Source organism: Emys orbicularis, chromosome 11 (assembly GCF_028017835.1).
Source record: "Emys orbicularis isolate rEmyOrb1 chromosome 11, rEmyOrb1.hap1, whole genome shotgun sequence".
Lineage (NCBI taxonomy): Eukaryota > Metazoa > Chordata > Testudines > Emydidae > Emys > Emys orbicularis.
In genome coordinates this window covers 9,387,520-9,404,694 of record NC_088693.1, presented here as the reverse complement: position 1 = coordinate 9,404,694, position 17,175 = coordinate 9,387,520, and the positions used below count along the sequence as shown (strand labels likewise).

The following is a 17,175-nucleotide window of genomic DNA, read 5'->3' as shown; positions in this document are numbered from 1 at the left end:
CTTCTGGTTCCTTTGTAGCTGGCAGCCGGTCTAGTTCTCCTGGCAAGCTGTTGGGAAGTGCGTACGGCGGACTGACCAGCGGAACAGCTAGAGTCCCACCAGTGCCATCATCCTCAGAGAAACGCAGCAAGATCCCTCGAAGCCAGGGATGCAGCCGAGAGACAAGCCCCAACAGAATAGGACTAGGTAAGAATTCTCACCGACGTGACATCTCGACCAGCTTGCCCAAGGGAAGGTTATTCATGCTAACAAGGAAATGACATGACTGCATTTTACCATCATGCGCTTTTGAATCCTTAAATTATGAAATTAATTTCAATGTGAGGAAACATTATTAGTGATTCGGTTTTTAAAACGTCATTTTAATTTTCCATGTGATCTCTGTTTTCAGAGTGGGTCAAAAGAGTATATGGTGCCTTCTGTTCGAAATTGTGGCATCATCTTTGTTGTTTCTGAGTCAGGATGAAGAAAGAATTAAGTGAAGGGGAAAGCCCACCATTGCAAGAATCTCACGCTTAAATAAAACTGTATGGCCCAATCCTGCGAGGAGCTGAGCAATTCCTGTGAAATGCTGAACACCCTCTGACTGAAATCCCTGGGAATTGATTGACGTCAGAGGGCACTCAGCACCTTGCGGGCTTGGGACCTGTTTTTGGAATATGGCACACTGAACAGTTTATGTGCATCACCTCATACATCCTGGAGTCTTTTATTAGATTGCATTTTAGATTCACGTGCTAAGTATTTTGCTCACAAATATTTTTGTCCTACGTGGAGACTCATTGGCTGTTGTATAAATATTCTGTATGCACTTTTATTTTCAAATTTACCAGTGATCTCTCTAATTCGGTTTAAATTAATTGAACAAGCATTATTCCAGAGATGTTCACAAACACAGCCATCCTTTTGAATGAAAGCAGAAATGATTCTCTGTATATGTTCTGTGGATAAGCCAAAGCTATACTTATTGCCGCTAATGACTTTGATATAAAATGTGAGTATTTGCAGAAATTAACCAAAGTTTACACTGGAAAAGAAATTCTTAGAAATGATTTTTTCATTAAAAAAAAGATAATATCGTTTTACAGAGCTTATAAGAAGTTGCAACTAAACTCATTGTGTGAAATTGTAGCCTCATTGAAGTAAATGAGAGTTTTTGCCTTTGCCTTCAATAGGGCTAGGATTTCTTTTAAATTTAAGCCCACTGCTCAGTTTATAGCATATTAGATGTCAACATAGAAGTACTCCTTATTTATTTATATTTCAGATTTATTGAAATGATCTTAGAAGGTCTCTCTAAGAGCATATCCTGAATTATGATCCATTAAATTTTACATTATTTATGGTGAATATTTTGCAAAATTCAAATTTCTTCTCCTCTGATATTATCTATTTTTATTACGTCTGTATAAATATATTGTGCTCTTTTGTTTAGTTTTTTTAAAATCCAAGCTGCCCCCTTACTTACTGAAGTTAACTATTCTACTGTCATTCTGCAAACTAGTATTGTCTAGTAAACTAGTAAAATGAAACAAACTCTGATATTACCATCATGTTTCTGTTTATGCTGATAATCATGTTACATGGACTATTTTGAAACAGTCCTTACTATCTGAAGGGAATTTATTTTGCATAAATCACTCTTGGGTTGTGTGCATTCAAGTAAATTATGGGAGCCTTGGAGAATTTCCTATAAAAGGGTAACTTATACCCCATCACTATTATATGCCTCCCCTGCAAAAATCATCAGTGCTCAATCCTTGGGAGTGTGAGGATGCTATCAAATCTGTCAGTCTTTTCTTTCCTTCTGGGTTGATGGTTGAAGCCTGTTCTTTTGGGCTGTCATTGGGATCAAGGTGTTTTTTGAGTTTTGTATTTGTTTAATACTCAAATGCAGAAACTCTGCAGCTTTATTGGATCTTTAAAAAAACTGGACACTATATAAAACAAGAACATTTGTTTGGATTAAGTTATATTTTATATTTTACTTTCTTAAGAGACTCAGATCCTATTTACCCTCACCAGTCATAGAGCTGCCCATTTCATCAACTAGCACCTCCCATCCAGTACATCCTAAGCCTATTGATAGGCTCTCTCGGGCTCTGATTCAACAAGGTTCTTAAGTATGTTAAGCAAGTGAGTAGTTCATATGCTTAACATTATGCACATGCTTAACTACTGTGCTGAATTGGATCCTTAGCTTTGAGGGAAGTGGTTAATAGTAAATGGCTTGATTGTCAAATGTGCCCAACTCTTGCAGCTGTCTTGGGTGTTCATTAGTGTTGAAAAATCAGACCATTACAGCACTGGAAGTTAGGACTCCTGGGTCCTATTCTTGGCTCAGCCACTGACTTGTGTGGTTTCTGAGTAAGTAATTTAGGGCCAGCTTGTGACTGGTCTGTGTTGCGAATGCAAGAGAAGGAGGATGCTAGGAGCTCATCTCCTCTTGCACCACCACCAGGATACTCCATGCAGGGGCCAGCCACGAGGGCAGATTTTGTGCTCCTCTGAGGGCAAAGACTTTGTGAGGCTAGTAGTGGTAGTGGCACTAGCCCCACAAAGGGGCGCAGAACCAGGGCCATAGTCCTTTCCTGGCCTCTTTCCCCTTCCCTATTGGCAAGGGGTGTAGCAGTGGGTGCCTTCCTTTCTTTGATGGACACGTGTGGGATGTACTGTGCCTTTGTGAGTTATCATGTCTCTTGGAGAGTCTACTGGATTGGTCAGGCTCCATGCCCCCCGCAAAATAGTCCCCCCCAACATGGGGGCCTGCCTATAGGATGCAGTGGAGCTGTAAACCTCCCTGTGCATCTGTACAATGGGAAGACCATCCTTCATTACCACCCAGGAATGTTTATAAATTACTTGGAGATCCATGAATGAAAGTTTCTGTAGCAAGGAAATGCATCTGATATTGTAGGCATCTGCTTCAAGTGGGTTCTGTAGGAAGACCAGTGTTACCTGTGCTTCATACGTATCTCGGTTAGCATTATCATATGTATCTCAGTTAGCATTACACTGAATAGATGCTGTGAGGTAAACAACACACTTCTTTTTGGAGAGTTAAATGCACTGATGATGAGTTTGGGAGCTGAGTGGCTAAATCCCCATGCACCACTTGGATTCTAAAAGGATCATAGATATTCAAGGATAAAGTTTGTTCTCCTTCAGAATGTTAGCTGATGAACTTGCTGGTAGCAGGCCCAGTTTACCATCAAAATCATTTAACTTCCTCTCCCCAATGCTTTTAAGGGCTCAGCCCACATTTGTCTGCTACAATGAACAAGGCAGTTCTTGAAGTAGGCTGCCAGCTGTACTCTGCCTCTTTGCTGTGGGTGTTATCTGGTGGCTGCTTAAGCAGGTTTTGCAGAGCCTTTGTGTGACGGGTTGGATCACAGAAACCCCCTTGGGAGCTGCCACCCGATGTGCAAAGACTACCTCTGCTCCTGTTTTCCCTGCCAGCTCAGGACTCCAGCACCCTGTCTTGCTGAGCCAGACACTCCGTCTGCTCCAACACAGACCCAGGGTCTGAATCACTTGCCCCAGAACTGCAAGTTTACCTGAAAACAGCTCACAGAAGTTTGCTTGTCTTTAGCACTCAGATGCCCAACTCCCAATGGGGTCTAAACCCAGATAAATCCGTTTTACCCTGCATAAAGCTTATGCAGAGTAAACTCATAAATTGTTCGCCCTCTATAACACTGATAGAGAGATATGCACAGTTGTTTGCTCCCCCAGGTATTAATACATACTCTAAGTAAATTACTAAATAAAAAGTGATTTTATTAAATACAGACAGTAGGATTTAAGTGGTTCCAAGTAGTAACAGACAGAACAAAGTAAGTCACCAAGTTAAATAAAATAAAATGCGCAAATCTATGTCTAATCAAACTAAATACAGATAAGTTCCTCACCAGTTCCAGAATGCTCCCTTTTACAGGCTAATCTCCTTTTAGCCTGGGTCCAGCAATCACTCACACCCCCTATAGTTACTGTCTTTTGTTCCAGTTCCCTTTAAGTATCCTGAGGGGGTGGAGAGGTTCCTTCCTTAGCCAGCTGAAGACCAAAATGGAGGGGTCTCCCACGGGTTTAAATAGACTCTTTCTTGTGGGTGGAGACCCCCCTCCTCCCTCCTATGCAAAGTCCAGCTCCAAGATGGAGTTCTGGAGTCACCTGGGCAAGTCACATGCTGCTGCATGACTCAGTCTTTACAGGCAGAAGCCATTGTCCACATGGTATCTTGCATGTCTCCAGGAAGATTTCTTATGTGGACTGGAGCATTCCAAGATGCATTGTTCCCCAAGTGTTTCCTGATCAGGTACTTAACCTGGCGAATTCCTTCCTAAAGAAGCTGACCAAATGCCTCACAAAGCTTACTTAGAAACCAAGCAAGCATACAGCCCATATTCTTAACCTCAAGTAGAAAATGATATACATGTACAAATAGGATGAATAGATATAGTAGACCATAATCTTTACGGAGATATATTACATGGCACAGGCAGCACAAAACATATTCCAGTTATGTCATACATACATTTATAAGCACACACCCCCCCATAAAGCCTTATGGGGTACACTGTCACACTTTGAATTGCATCAGCTGCTGCAAAGGAGACAGCATGGAACCCAGCACTGTGCCCTTAATATCTACTTGAACTGTGATTTGTATAAGTTTCAAGTGTCTTGCATACATTAGATGAACAACCAAGGAGATGGGCCAAATCCTACTAGTGGTGGTCACATGAGTCAACCCTTTAGCTTCTCCAGGACAATCTGCATGAGTAAGACAAGCAGGGTTTGGCCCACTATTGCCATATATTTTTCTAATTGAGCTAACAATCTCCTCCTTATACCTTTTTAGATGAGATTGGAAAGTCTGTAGTATACAGAATGCCTTTGGAAAGTCTCCTCTGCATTGTACTGAGAGCACTCAGTCACACCGAAGGCTGGCCCACAGCTTATTGTTGGGTGCCCAAAGTGAATTTTTTTTTAGAGGCCCCCCCACTTCCCCGAGTCGAAATAGCAGATCCCGCTTTCTTTCTATGCATCCATCCACCATTATCATTTTGTCTTTCCCAGCTCTTTAGTTTTCCCTCATTTTGGAACTTGTCTTCTGTCCAGCTGGCTGCCTGCCTTGTGGTCCATACTTTTTGGAATGGGATCCTGAAGTCAAGTCTTCTGGCTGTCTGACCTTTCTGGCTGGATGACTTCTTCTTGCAGACAGACTCCCCTCTGAATCATGACAACCCCTGAAATGTGGCATCCTGTACCGCCACGATTTGTCTTGTACCTAAAATGACCCGTGTTCAAGGCAATGGAGACCTGCAGGGAAAATCCCTGGGAGTTCATGTCATTTTTCTTTTCTGTGGTCCTTCTATTCCCGTCATTCATTCTCTTTCCCTTGTGGATGTATCTCCATCCACCAACATACATGTCTCATATTTAAATATCACTCATTACATTAGGAAATCAGAATATAAGGTGTTTTTTTCTGGTTGCTCGGATATTGTGTCTAGTGGGTGGCATCGGATCCCAGTATTCTGTTTTGATTTGTAATATCCAAGAGTACAAATGCGTCATACGGCATGCAGGCTTTTTAATCCGTTAATAAAGAAAAACGTGTTGCCTGTATCGTTCATTCTATAGTGATCACGTCTATCGGACTGAGAATATGTGCTAGGCCTAGGGTGCTTAAATCAGGAAGAAGACTGACAGATGAAAGATAAATTTCATGAAAGTGTTTGTGATAAAGGAATGCCTGTGCAAACTACCTCCATGTGAAAGCTGCCAAGATTTACATGTAAGCATGTGACCCAAGAGTGAACAGTCCTACTTTTAGAGAACCCCATACTTCCAAATAAGTATATTTCTCATGTAGATTATGTTTGGGAGTTTTCCTTTTCACCCAAAGCTCACTCTTAAGCTTCCTGTTCCAATCTGAGGCGTCTGTATTTTTGGGTCCTAATTTCATTCACTCCATGATAATCCTACTTATTATAACACCACCTCTCTATCTCCTTCCTAACTTTCTCGGCTTCTGGGCATGGTGGTGTTATTATCAAGTTGGTCTATAGTTCATCTTGTATTGTTCAACATCAAAGTTCAGACATCAGAACCATTAATTCATCAAACAGATGTATGAGTTGGGTTTTGCAAAACTGGGAGGGGCTTGAGAAACCAGGGATCTGGCAACAGTTTATATCTGAATTTCTGACTCTATATGGGAAGGATTCTATTTTGTCCTGTACTGTTATACTTCAAGGGATACTTTGAAGGGTGATAGTATAAAAACAGATTATTTACTGTGACTCTGTCCTCCTCATCCCTAATATTCTATTCTTCAATAATGAGGACTGCAAAAATATTTAATTTATTATCACATTCCTTGATGATTCTATAAAATACTCCCAGTGTGCTAAACTTTTCTATTACCATGGCTCTGTTTGCACTGTCCCCAGCCTCCTCTGTCCGTGAGCAGGCACTATAAACATTTATAAGACTCTGCACTCAAAGGCATGCATTCGACATAATTTTGCAAATATGAACATCCGGCTGAGTACTGATGATGGAGCAGACAGGCAGAGTAGGTGACAGCACTACGGTATGTGCATCTCTGCACCCTGGCCATCCAAGTCAAAGCTAAAGGATCTGATTTTAGACCAGACACTGTGAACAGTTCCTTCAGGGCTTTTCCTAACTACTCATTTAAAAGTAGCTACTCTCATTTCCAAAGACTAGTACAGTGATTAATTATTCAAGATACATTCACGGCGCTTAATTGTAATTCAGGTTCTCTTTGTTACATGTACAAATGTGATACAGTGCATTCTCTTTTATGCAGAACTAATTTACAAGTTATGATTCATTGGCATGTTGCTACCATATCCAAATAAAACAGAGTTTACAAAGGAATAATCCAGTTACGGTTTACATGAGGCAGTTTTGTTGTTGACTTTTTACCCCGTACTTAAATTTACTCTTAACTGATAGGTTAAGTAACCCTCTAAGGGCCCAATCCTGCTCTCCTTATTCAGGCAAAACTCCCACTGAAGCTGGTGGGCCAGTTTTTAATCTTGGCTACTGATCTTCAATGGAGTGACAGTGACTGGAATTATCAGCAGAATTATCAATGTGCCTGAGATCAGAATCTGGCCCAATGAGAGTTTTGTTGGGGAAAGGAGTGCATGACAAGGACCTTTGTGGAGTGTATTTCTGCTTTTAGATATGTTTAGGCAATAAAAATTAGGCAGCTTTTGGTAAAAGGACCGAAACCATTGAAACCCATGTGGTCTTGAAATTCAAACTGCTTTGTAACCCTCTCTATTCACAATATCTTTCAAAGGGGAATTTACCTCTGTAAATCTGTACACTGCAATGTCTTGTTTTCCCCAAAAATGTTGATCATGAGAAAACTATCCTTGCAAAAGCCAAACATACATAGAAATGGCTTTCTCTTTTGTGATGATTTTTAAAAAATTTTTGATCATGTTACAAACGCTTCTTCCTTCTTCTAATTAAGCAAATATTCTTCCAGAAATATTTCTTTTAGCCTCAGCTGTTTTGCATGCTTCTGTAGCAGTAGAGCTCAGCCACTCTTTAAATGAATGAAGATCTCCTGCTCTACTCAAATAACAAAGCTTGGATTGCCTGAGAGACAAACATACTATGCCAGCCAGACATTCAGTGGGGCTGAAACTTCCAGTTAAAAACACAGCTCAGCGTGTGACACAGTTGGTTTGTGAAAAGCCTGAGGTGGCTGTAGCAGATGATAATTACTAATGTAATAATTACCTTAACTAACAGAAATGTGACTTGACTTGATAAGCTGTCTGTCCTCATTAAACTTGTTCACCTTCTCTGAAACTCTCCATGCTGCATGCTAGCACGGAGCAGCCGTATCCCCCGACCCAGCATGAGTCAGGGGTGCAGCCGCGATACCAGCCGTGAGAGCAGTCGAGATACAAGCCCTGCTCGGGGCTTCCCTCCACTTGGTGAGTACATGTAGGCATTGGAGCTTTAAGGGTCGATTTCCCTTTCCCCATTCTGCTTGTCTGTCCAAGACACTGCCAGGTGGAATGAGCTTGTTTCCTTCCTCTGTTCACTTCCGTACACTCCCCCTTTCCAGCCCTGCTTCCTTTTTGTTCTCTTCTGCATGTTTCAGTTCTGGTTCTTAGTGTTTTCTTTTAGTAGAAAGTCCCTTGATCCTGAACTCCTGTGATAATTTCAATGTCTTTAAGTCCATTTGTACAGACCTCTGCAGTGTTTCACCTAAAAAGACTGTTCCAGTGTTTTGATGGATAACTATGAAAGCAATCCTACTTGTACGGCTCAGAGTATGGTTAGCAGCACCACAAAGCCTATTGCAGAGTGACTTTAATTATATACAAACTGATCTGAAACCTAGATACAAAAAGAGAAGCAACAATTTCACACTAAACCCCAGTTAAGAGATCAAAATTCTTTTTATGTAAAGGTTCTATACAGAGCCGTCAGCCACTGATTCGTAAGTTGGACATGCCATTCTGATGGAAATTCTCCTCAAGTCTGAGCATCTTTAGCGCTCTGAAAGGTTGAGGACTGAAATTAGCATGGTCATTCAGTTTAAATGTACAGTACAAATATAAAATCTCATTACGGTTTATCGTATGCAGACATTTTTGTTCTTCATAGGGCTGAAATGGCAGGATAGTTAATGTTTCTGATCAAATGTCATTTCATTTCCAACAGAATACATCACCTGTTGTACAAAAGCTTTGTTCGTCATCTCAGGACAAAATACAGCTGATCTCTGAGGCCTCTCTGTTTACATAGCAATTCTATAGCTGTGGGTTTGGTTTTCAAATTGGGGGAAAGAAATTATTATCGATTCAATCTGGCAGGCTTGGTATGTGCAAAAGCTGTAGGATCTAGCTTTATAACTGGTGACAAAGTACAATTGTATGGAGTAATACGTAAGTGGAGCTGGAATACACATTTGGGCTTGATTTCACTTTAATTTACAGAATTGGAAGCAAGAGTTGCATAAGTAAATGAACTGAGATATCTGTGGATTATGCACTCCAGTCAGACAAGGAAGGGAGGTAAAACAAGATGAGCAAAATGCTCCCCTTTGGTCCTCAACTCTGATAATTCTTCTCTTCCTGTGTTTGTACAGCATGTGGGGAGAGTGAAATATGAAAGTCAAGATTTGCAGTGTAGATCTGAGGCTGTTTGGCTCAGTGCTAGGAAGAAAAGTACTCTTGGACAGTGTGTGGTATTGGGGAGTACTATGCTAATTCCATTAAATTGCCATTACTCTGAAATTTCATTAATTGACTAACTTATACTTCTTGATTAATCTTGTCTTTGGAACTGATATCAATATAAGTGGTGTTTCCATTATTGCTTTTATCATTTAATCTCGGGCTATTTCTTTAGGACTTGATCCAATTCTCAATACAGTCAATGGAAAGACTCAGATTGTCATCCATGGGGGTGGGATGCTTCTGCTCCCATTTGAAATCAATGGCAAAATTCCCATTGACTTTAATGGAAGTAGAATTGAACCCTTAGCTTAATCTGAAAAAGGGTATTCCATAAGAGGCTTCATTAGGAATTTTTTTTCCTCTCTCATGCTTCCCCTGATACTTAGCTATCTAGTCAAAATGTTAATGTGAACTGGGATACTTGAGGCTCCCATTCCAATACTTTGGACTTGTTTTTCATTAGATAATGTAGGTTAAAAAAAATTGAGTTTGAAAGGGGAACTGTGAAAATCTCTCATTTTTTTTTGAACATCTCTTTACAAAACTGATTTAGATCTGAGATAATTATGGATGAAATTTACCCTGAAAGAAATTCTCAGTCAGGGATAGTAGTCCTGTTGAAGTCAATGGTACTACATGCACGTTATTAAAAATGAGGGGAGCAGGGAGAGAATGTAAATAAATATTTAAACCAAATTATTTGAAAATCACTCTCAAGCCAAGTTCTGAGATCAAGATTCCAGGTAACACATGAAACTGTTGTTGAGATAGGGTCTGATCAAAGCCCCTTAAACAAAGTCAATGGAAAGATTTCTGTTGTCTTTACTGGGCTTTGGATCAGACAAATAAGAACATGTGTCCTATAGCTGAGGTCAAAATTGGGGCCTCTGTGTTTGGTGACCTTCCGCAACATCATTTCTGTTGTTTGGGTTTTTTTCTCATCTTCATCTGTAGATCTAGAATGTGACCCTTGAACTCTTGCAAGAAGTTTGCAGTGATTTCTACACACAGGATGAGCAAACAGTAGTTCTTAAGGCATCAGCATGGATATCCTTGTTGATGCCATTTTCTGGCACTGCATCATGGATCTGACCTTTCTCGGACCCCGTATTCTGATCACAGCTATTTCTGTTTTGAATAATGTGATTTACCCAGAATAAAGTACATTACCACAAAAGATTTTTTAAAAGTAACCGGTAGTGAGTTAGTATCTTTGTATTCATATTTCAAGTAGGTTCTGATGCATGGTATGTATTTGGCCACACATTGCTCAGATATTAAAATGAAGATCATAGTTTTATCAGTTTTGGAGACAATTGGACACACAAAGCTATCCTTTACTATACCAATGTGTTTATGAAGAGGGCCCCATGGTTGGCATTCTATAAAGTAACGGCTGGTATGATCATACATATCCAGTTGTGAGAAGGTAGTGAAAATATACGGGCATACATTGAAATGCAGTGTTTTATTTGGAGATGGGGGTTGATCTAAATGAAAAATGTCATATTAAATGTGTGTGGTTATTGTAGTCAAAATAAAACAATTGCATAAAATTATCACCTTCTTATTCACTTCTGCCCCCACTGGGCTAAATAGTATCCTGGTGGTATGCTCATAAAACTCCCATTGATAGCCATGCAATTGCATGAGTGTAACCGAGGGCAGAGTTTGGCCCAAAGGGAAAGTGTCTACTTGCTTTACTGTGCACGGCAAGGTTTTCACTTTGGTAGTGCTGGGGAGCAGCAACTGAAGAATGAGATGGTTTCCTGATCTGACTCCGGAGACAACCACAAAATCACCAGCTCTGTTCTGTCTGTTCTGGTGAGAAGTGGCAAAAGGATGCCAGCTTAATTATCAGAGCCCACACTGAGTTTATGGGGCTGGCAGATAGAAGGGATCATCTTTTGATTTATAAATGAAGCCAATTTGATATTGGAGCCAGTGAGAGATAATAAATAAGCAACGCAGTAGATACTACTTCTGTATTTATGTTTCTAAGCTCAATTATATCATTTTTAGATGATGCTGTTTTGCATAAACATACTGGATGGAGAATGCCTGGTTTCAGCAGTAACTTATTACATTCAATGGCATTATGTTGGTATTGGTCTACACCATACATTTTCCTTTTAGTGACAGTATGTTAGTTGAAACCTCAAAAATATATTGGTGGAAATACTTCCTTCGGGTCCTTGATCTAAAGATAAATACATTGGGCCAGATCCTCGACTGCTGGAGATTGGCCCGGTTCCATTGAATTCAGTGACGCTGTGCTGGTCTATGGCAGCTGAAGATCTGACCCATACATTGATTATTATTATTATATACTACAAAATATTTATACAAATTGTTTCACTTTATATTTGGTTACTTTTTTGAATGATTTATTACACAGATGAAAAATAGTTAATTTAAAATGTAACATTGGATGTGATAGCCTGGGGATTATCACTTCAGTGAGTAAATAGGAACCACTAGAGAAAAAAATAGATAGAAAATTCCAGTGCAATAAGAAACCAGCATAATTGTGGTACAACCAATTTATTTGTCTACTTTTGTGTATTTTCACTGAAATGACTGTCATAAATTGGAATAAGTGCCTAAAGTCATAAACTTTGTGCTGTAGAATTATTACCTGAAAGAAGTGTACATACATCAGTTTAAGCCAAAACTATGTGACTCAGCCAGAGTATTTTTATTGAATTCAGTAACGTTTTCAAGGAAACACTAATTAGTATGTTTTTTTAACAGTGTTGTGACTCAAGTATCTCTTGATGCCAACTCGCAGAGTGCACTGGGGTGCAATGGGGTACAGGGATCCCTGGGGTACACCAACATAATGTCATGGAAGAACTCTAATGAAAGGCTGTGTCATGCTGGTGGTCCTAGCCATTGTGAGAAACAACTACAGATAATAGGCTCCTCACATACCTTGAGACAAACTCTTCCAGACAGGTGTCTCCCACTCCCCCACCCCCATCTCCAGAGGGTAACGTTGTGTACTGTACGTCATACAATAGGATTCTGGTAGCATTCTAAGTCAAATGAGCTGGCGGAGACTTGAGAAGGAAACTAAGGCCTGGTCTACACTACAAAGTTAGGTTAAACTAACTACATCGCTTAAGGCTGTGAAAATCTTCCCACCCTGTGTGACGCAGTTAAGCTGACCTAACTGCCAGTGTAGACTCCGTTAGGTCGATGGAAGAATTCTTTCATCAACCTAGCTACTGCCTCTTGGAGAGATGGATTTACTACAGTGACAGAAGAACCCCTTCCATCACTGTAGTAAGTTTCTACACTATAGTGGCACACCACCAGCTGTGCCTCTGTAGCGTTTCTAGTGTAGACATACCCTAACAGAGAGAGGTAAGCAGCAGGTGTGGGGAGGGAACCTATCTTGAGGTATACATCAAAGGTCTGTTCTTGTGTAACTAGGTTTTTATTTGAATCTCTATTCTTTCTTACATACATTTGTTTGTTTTATAATTGAACTCAAGTGCTGTGCATATTACAGGAGCATGGTCTAAAGATGAAACTGGTAAATGGTGGTGAACTTTTCTTTGGGGAACAGATGATCTGGGATTTTTCTGGGTATCCCGTGATCATGGGCTGGATGCCACAGGGGGACACTTCGAAAGTATTCAGGGGCTGGAGTGCATCTGTTGTCAGCCTGGAAGGTCAAAGACAGGGCTTGTGTAGCCCAGAGGAGAGTGCTTGAGTAGCTGACAGGCTGTTTGTGAGGGAGCTAACACCTAGCAGGTACTGGTAAGACTCCCTCCCTCTGGAGGCAAGTGGTAACAAGGAGACTCACAGTCCTGGGTGCTCTGAGAAGCGTCCCAAGTGTCGTTTTACTCACATTGTAAATATTAACTTGTATGCCACTGGACTCTACTAAATATAAAAATCCTGTGGTAACCTAATGTTTTGGTCATTATCACACTAAAAGCCTGATCTTTCAAGCGGCTTCACATGGTCCCCGTGATATCACTGGGGCTCTATGCAGGTATAAATGTCTGCCTGCACTCAGCAGCTTGTAGGACTGGGATCTAAATCAGGAAATGCGGAAGATAAAGTTCCCGCAGTAATGTTAACTTGGTCACATTGCTCAAGTATAGGTATTTTGTATTCCTTTGTTTCTTCTTAGGCCCTGATCCTGCAGGAGGATCCGTATACGTACATGGAGGGTCTGCCTTGTGAAGTTTAATATGTAACTCTTTACTGATCCTGCAAACCTTACTTTCATGAGTCATTTTTGATATCAGTGCTTACTTGAATAAATGCATGGGGCCTTAGGCTCCATTTTTATATAGTGCATTGCACACCCTGAATATCTTATGGCCAAGTTCCCATTGCTGTGAGAAACGTATTTTTTATTTTTTCCCCTCACTTTTTGTATGTAATTTTATTGTTGCATTTACAAATGTTTGGCAATTAAATAGAAAAAATCCTTTAAATTCTTGTAATGTGCATATATGTGCACCATTGACAACGTGTATATATCTTTATAAATTATGAACCATGTTCAAATGTAGCTTTCTTCAAGAATTAATAGCGACAATCAAACAATAAGGCCTTCAGTAGGACTATTGTATTGATTGAGGATTACTCATATGAGCAGAGTGCAGAATCGGGCCTTTATTTTAGAGTTTCTAGACTTATGTGTTTTTGAGTTATGTGAGCACAGATTTGCTAGACATACGGGAAAAAGCTCTTTAAAAACACTTGCATAATTCAGAAATGGCTGAACCAGATTTTTTCCAACATTCAAAAACAAATCATCTTTGTGCTGAAACTAAGATTGGAAAACTTCTGCTCTAAAGGAATTTATCAAAGTTATGAACCACTGAAAATAAGGGGCTAAAATGGAAGATGGAATGCAATCTTAACTGCCGCCATTGCTACTTTATAAAGGTCGGTTACTATAACATTTTGAGTATGTTTGTGTATATATTACACTCTCTATGCACACGTACATATATGTATGTATATAATATATTTATATAAACACAATAACTATATACAAAAATGTTATACTATAGCTATCATAGCCACAATGGTGTGTGTGTGTGTATAAAACTAAAATATTTAACAAAAGAGCTGTGCTCAGTGGCTTATTTATTTCCCGGTATGACTCCTTACACTTTTGTGACAACTCATTTTACTCAATTAGTCTTGGTCTTGTTATTGACATTGTTTCTTGTACATAGAGTAGAATATTGTGAAAAATATTTTCAAGCACAATTTCTAATCATACCTCTTGGCTTCACTTTGGGATTTAGATGGATCACATCTAAATCCTGTTATGGGGTTAAATGTTCCACATTCTCATACTAGCTGTTTTTAGGATCTGTAGTTCTGGAACATGACTGGCACTCACCAGTCTTTGCTGAACTGCACACGGTTTGGTACTCTTAAAAACAATGTATTTGTTTGTCACACATTGTGTTTGTGGTTGTGGGGGGGAAAGGAGGAAGCTGCCGATAGAGATTTTGCCTTGGGGCTTGCACTGTACTTGTTGTGCATTCATACGCGGCAGCATTTCCTTTCACTATAAAACACCCATGTTGGTAGTAATTGTGTGCATCCCTTTTGGACTGTGGCATTTTCTGTGTTGGGTACTTGTGTGTTAATCCTGTGGGTGTTGCCATTCCTTTTACTTGCAGCTTCTCGACGTCATTCCAGGTCCACTAGTGCTCTCTCCACTGCTGATTCTGTTGGGCAGTCAGGTGAACAAGTGCTAACTGCATGAATCTGCTTCTTAATATTAGTCTTGTTTTACAGTCATTTTAACATTTGCTGTCATGCATATCAGCCAGCACTTGGCATGTGCTTTTCATTACTGTGGGGTTTTTGTTTAACATGTTTTTTTTATTTTAATTTATTGAATGTTTTTAATTTTGTTTATGTACTTTAGGAACATCATGAGCAGTGTACAAACAAACCCAGGGTGATCCAGGGCATTCTTAATTCCACCCTGCAAATTGATCAGCTGTGTAACGTGGGATACATCCGCAGGGATGCTGAGCACTCAGGTGCTTGGGATTGGACCCTTACTGGCCAGATCCTGTATATTGCTAAGTATTCCCAAATCCCATCTAAGTCAAAGGGAGTTAAGACCACTCAGTACCTTGCAAGATCAAGCCCCAGATGCACAAGACCAACACAAAATTAGCGCTGGATGGGCTTTTAAAATTTAAAATGGCAAATACAACGTTTTCCAATATATAATGTTTTAAGGCCTGGTCCAAACCTCACTCAAGCCAAGGGAAAGACTCCCTTTAAAGTCCCTGTGCTTTAGCTCATGCCATTAATATTTAGATTTTAATGGGATCCTGAGATTCTTACCCGCCTTTTACTCAAACAAAATTCCCATTGAATGTGTGGGCCAAATCCTCAGATACTGAGCATGTGCAACTGCCTTTGAAATTAGTTGATTTCAGTGGGAGTTTTTCTTTAATAAGAGCTGGGTGAGAACTTCAAGATTTGGCGAAGTGGGAATTTAGCTGGCAAGAACTGAGTGAGGATTGCAGGAGTTAGCTCAATATTGTAGCTGCAAAACTGTCCTTTTCATAAGGGAGAGTGGAGGCATTGATGACATTGTCAATTATTTAACTATTTTGAATAGGGTGTGTGAAATTCTGCTTACCTTAGGGTGAGGTTGAATTAAATGACTGTTATTTAACCCAAATCCTCAAAATTGATTCTTTTTATCTAGTGATCCTATACAAAATAATTTTAAGTTGAACTGACTTTCAACTTTAGAATATTTTAGGCCACAATTCAAATGTGATGCATTTCACAGAATAATTGAAATAACTGAAAAATTATATTTCACTGTAATAAAGGTGAAGATCTAGACTACACATTCCTCTTCCACTGCTTATGATATATTCTACATTTTTAGCTCCTGTAAATTTCCACAAAGTATGATCAAACATAACACAGTAAATAACCTTTGTCCTGGAGAAAACTAAAGCCAGTGGGAATTTTGCCTCCATACAGATGATAAAATCAGGCCACAAATAGACCTAACTTCCCTTTTTAAAAATGAACTAAAGCTGGAATTTTCAAAGGAGCCTAAGTGAGTTTTTTGCTCCCAAATCCCACTGAATGTCCTCGGGAATTGAGTGTCCAATCCCCTTAGTCACCTTTGAAAACCTCAGCCATCATTTACATAAGTCCCATATAGTGAACAATCCCACTAAATAGCATGAAACCAAGTGGCATAGACTTTTAAATCCTATGTATCTTGCTCACATAAGAAGTCCCACTGAAATCAGTTACCTCTTGGAAGAGTAAGATTTAATCCTTACGCAGGTTTCAGACAAACTGTTCTGAATTGTAGAGAAGACATTTTACTAGTCTTTCAGTCTAACTAGAGTTCATCAATACAATTGAAAAAAAATGTGTCTAAAATTGAGGTTGTTATGGTCCCACTCATGTAGCTCTTAAACATGTATAGTTCCCATTGAAATAAGAGAGAGCTTACATGCTCAAAGACAGGAAGATTGGTGGTTTAAACTTACTTCATATTACAAAGCTGTACGCAGCTTGGAAACACTGGCCCCAGTCCTGCTTTGTAATATGGCCCCTTTGGCAGTGTCAAAGATGGCCCTTGCAGAATACCCTGAATGTTAGGGGGGGGGTTCCTTAACCAGTCCAGAGCAAGTGTAGTGGCTCAGGCAAGGGGAGCAAAGATGCATGACCAGAGCACATGGTACTCTGGCTATTCTGTGCCAACGTAATGATGCCGGGTCTGCTCTCAGTTGTGCCAGCAGCCAGGCATGTCCCCAGCACAGCACAGAATTAGGGAGATGCAAAAGCTTATATAGACACCTGTGGGGCATGCCCCACCTCATTTCTGCACTTGGTGCAGGAACAGAGTATCAGGGAATTGGGGCCCAATGTGTTTTGTGTTACATTACTC

At 40.0% G+C, this 17,175-nt stretch overlaps 1 protein-coding gene across 7 annotated transcripts in view; it reads left to right on the top strand.

Annotated features, from left to right (window-relative positions):
- CLASP1 (cytoplasmic linker associated protein 1) overlaps positions 1 to 17,175 on the top strand; it is a 246,796-nt gene that overhangs the window by 150,904 nt on the left and 78,717 nt on the right. For 4 of the 7 annotated variants that reach the window (XM_065413102.1, XM_065413101.1, XM_065413099.1 and 1 more), the window contains one exon: positions 19 to 186. In XM_065413102.1, coding sequence (XP_065269174.1) covers positions 19 to 186 — 168 coding nt within the window. Of the gene's footprint in view, positions 1 to 18; positions 187 to 7,883; positions 7,992 to 14,911; positions 14,975 to 17,175 lie in introns of all 7 variants that reach the window. The other 3 variants (XM_065413097.1, XM_065413098.1, XM_065413096.1) reach the window with 2 other exon arrangements.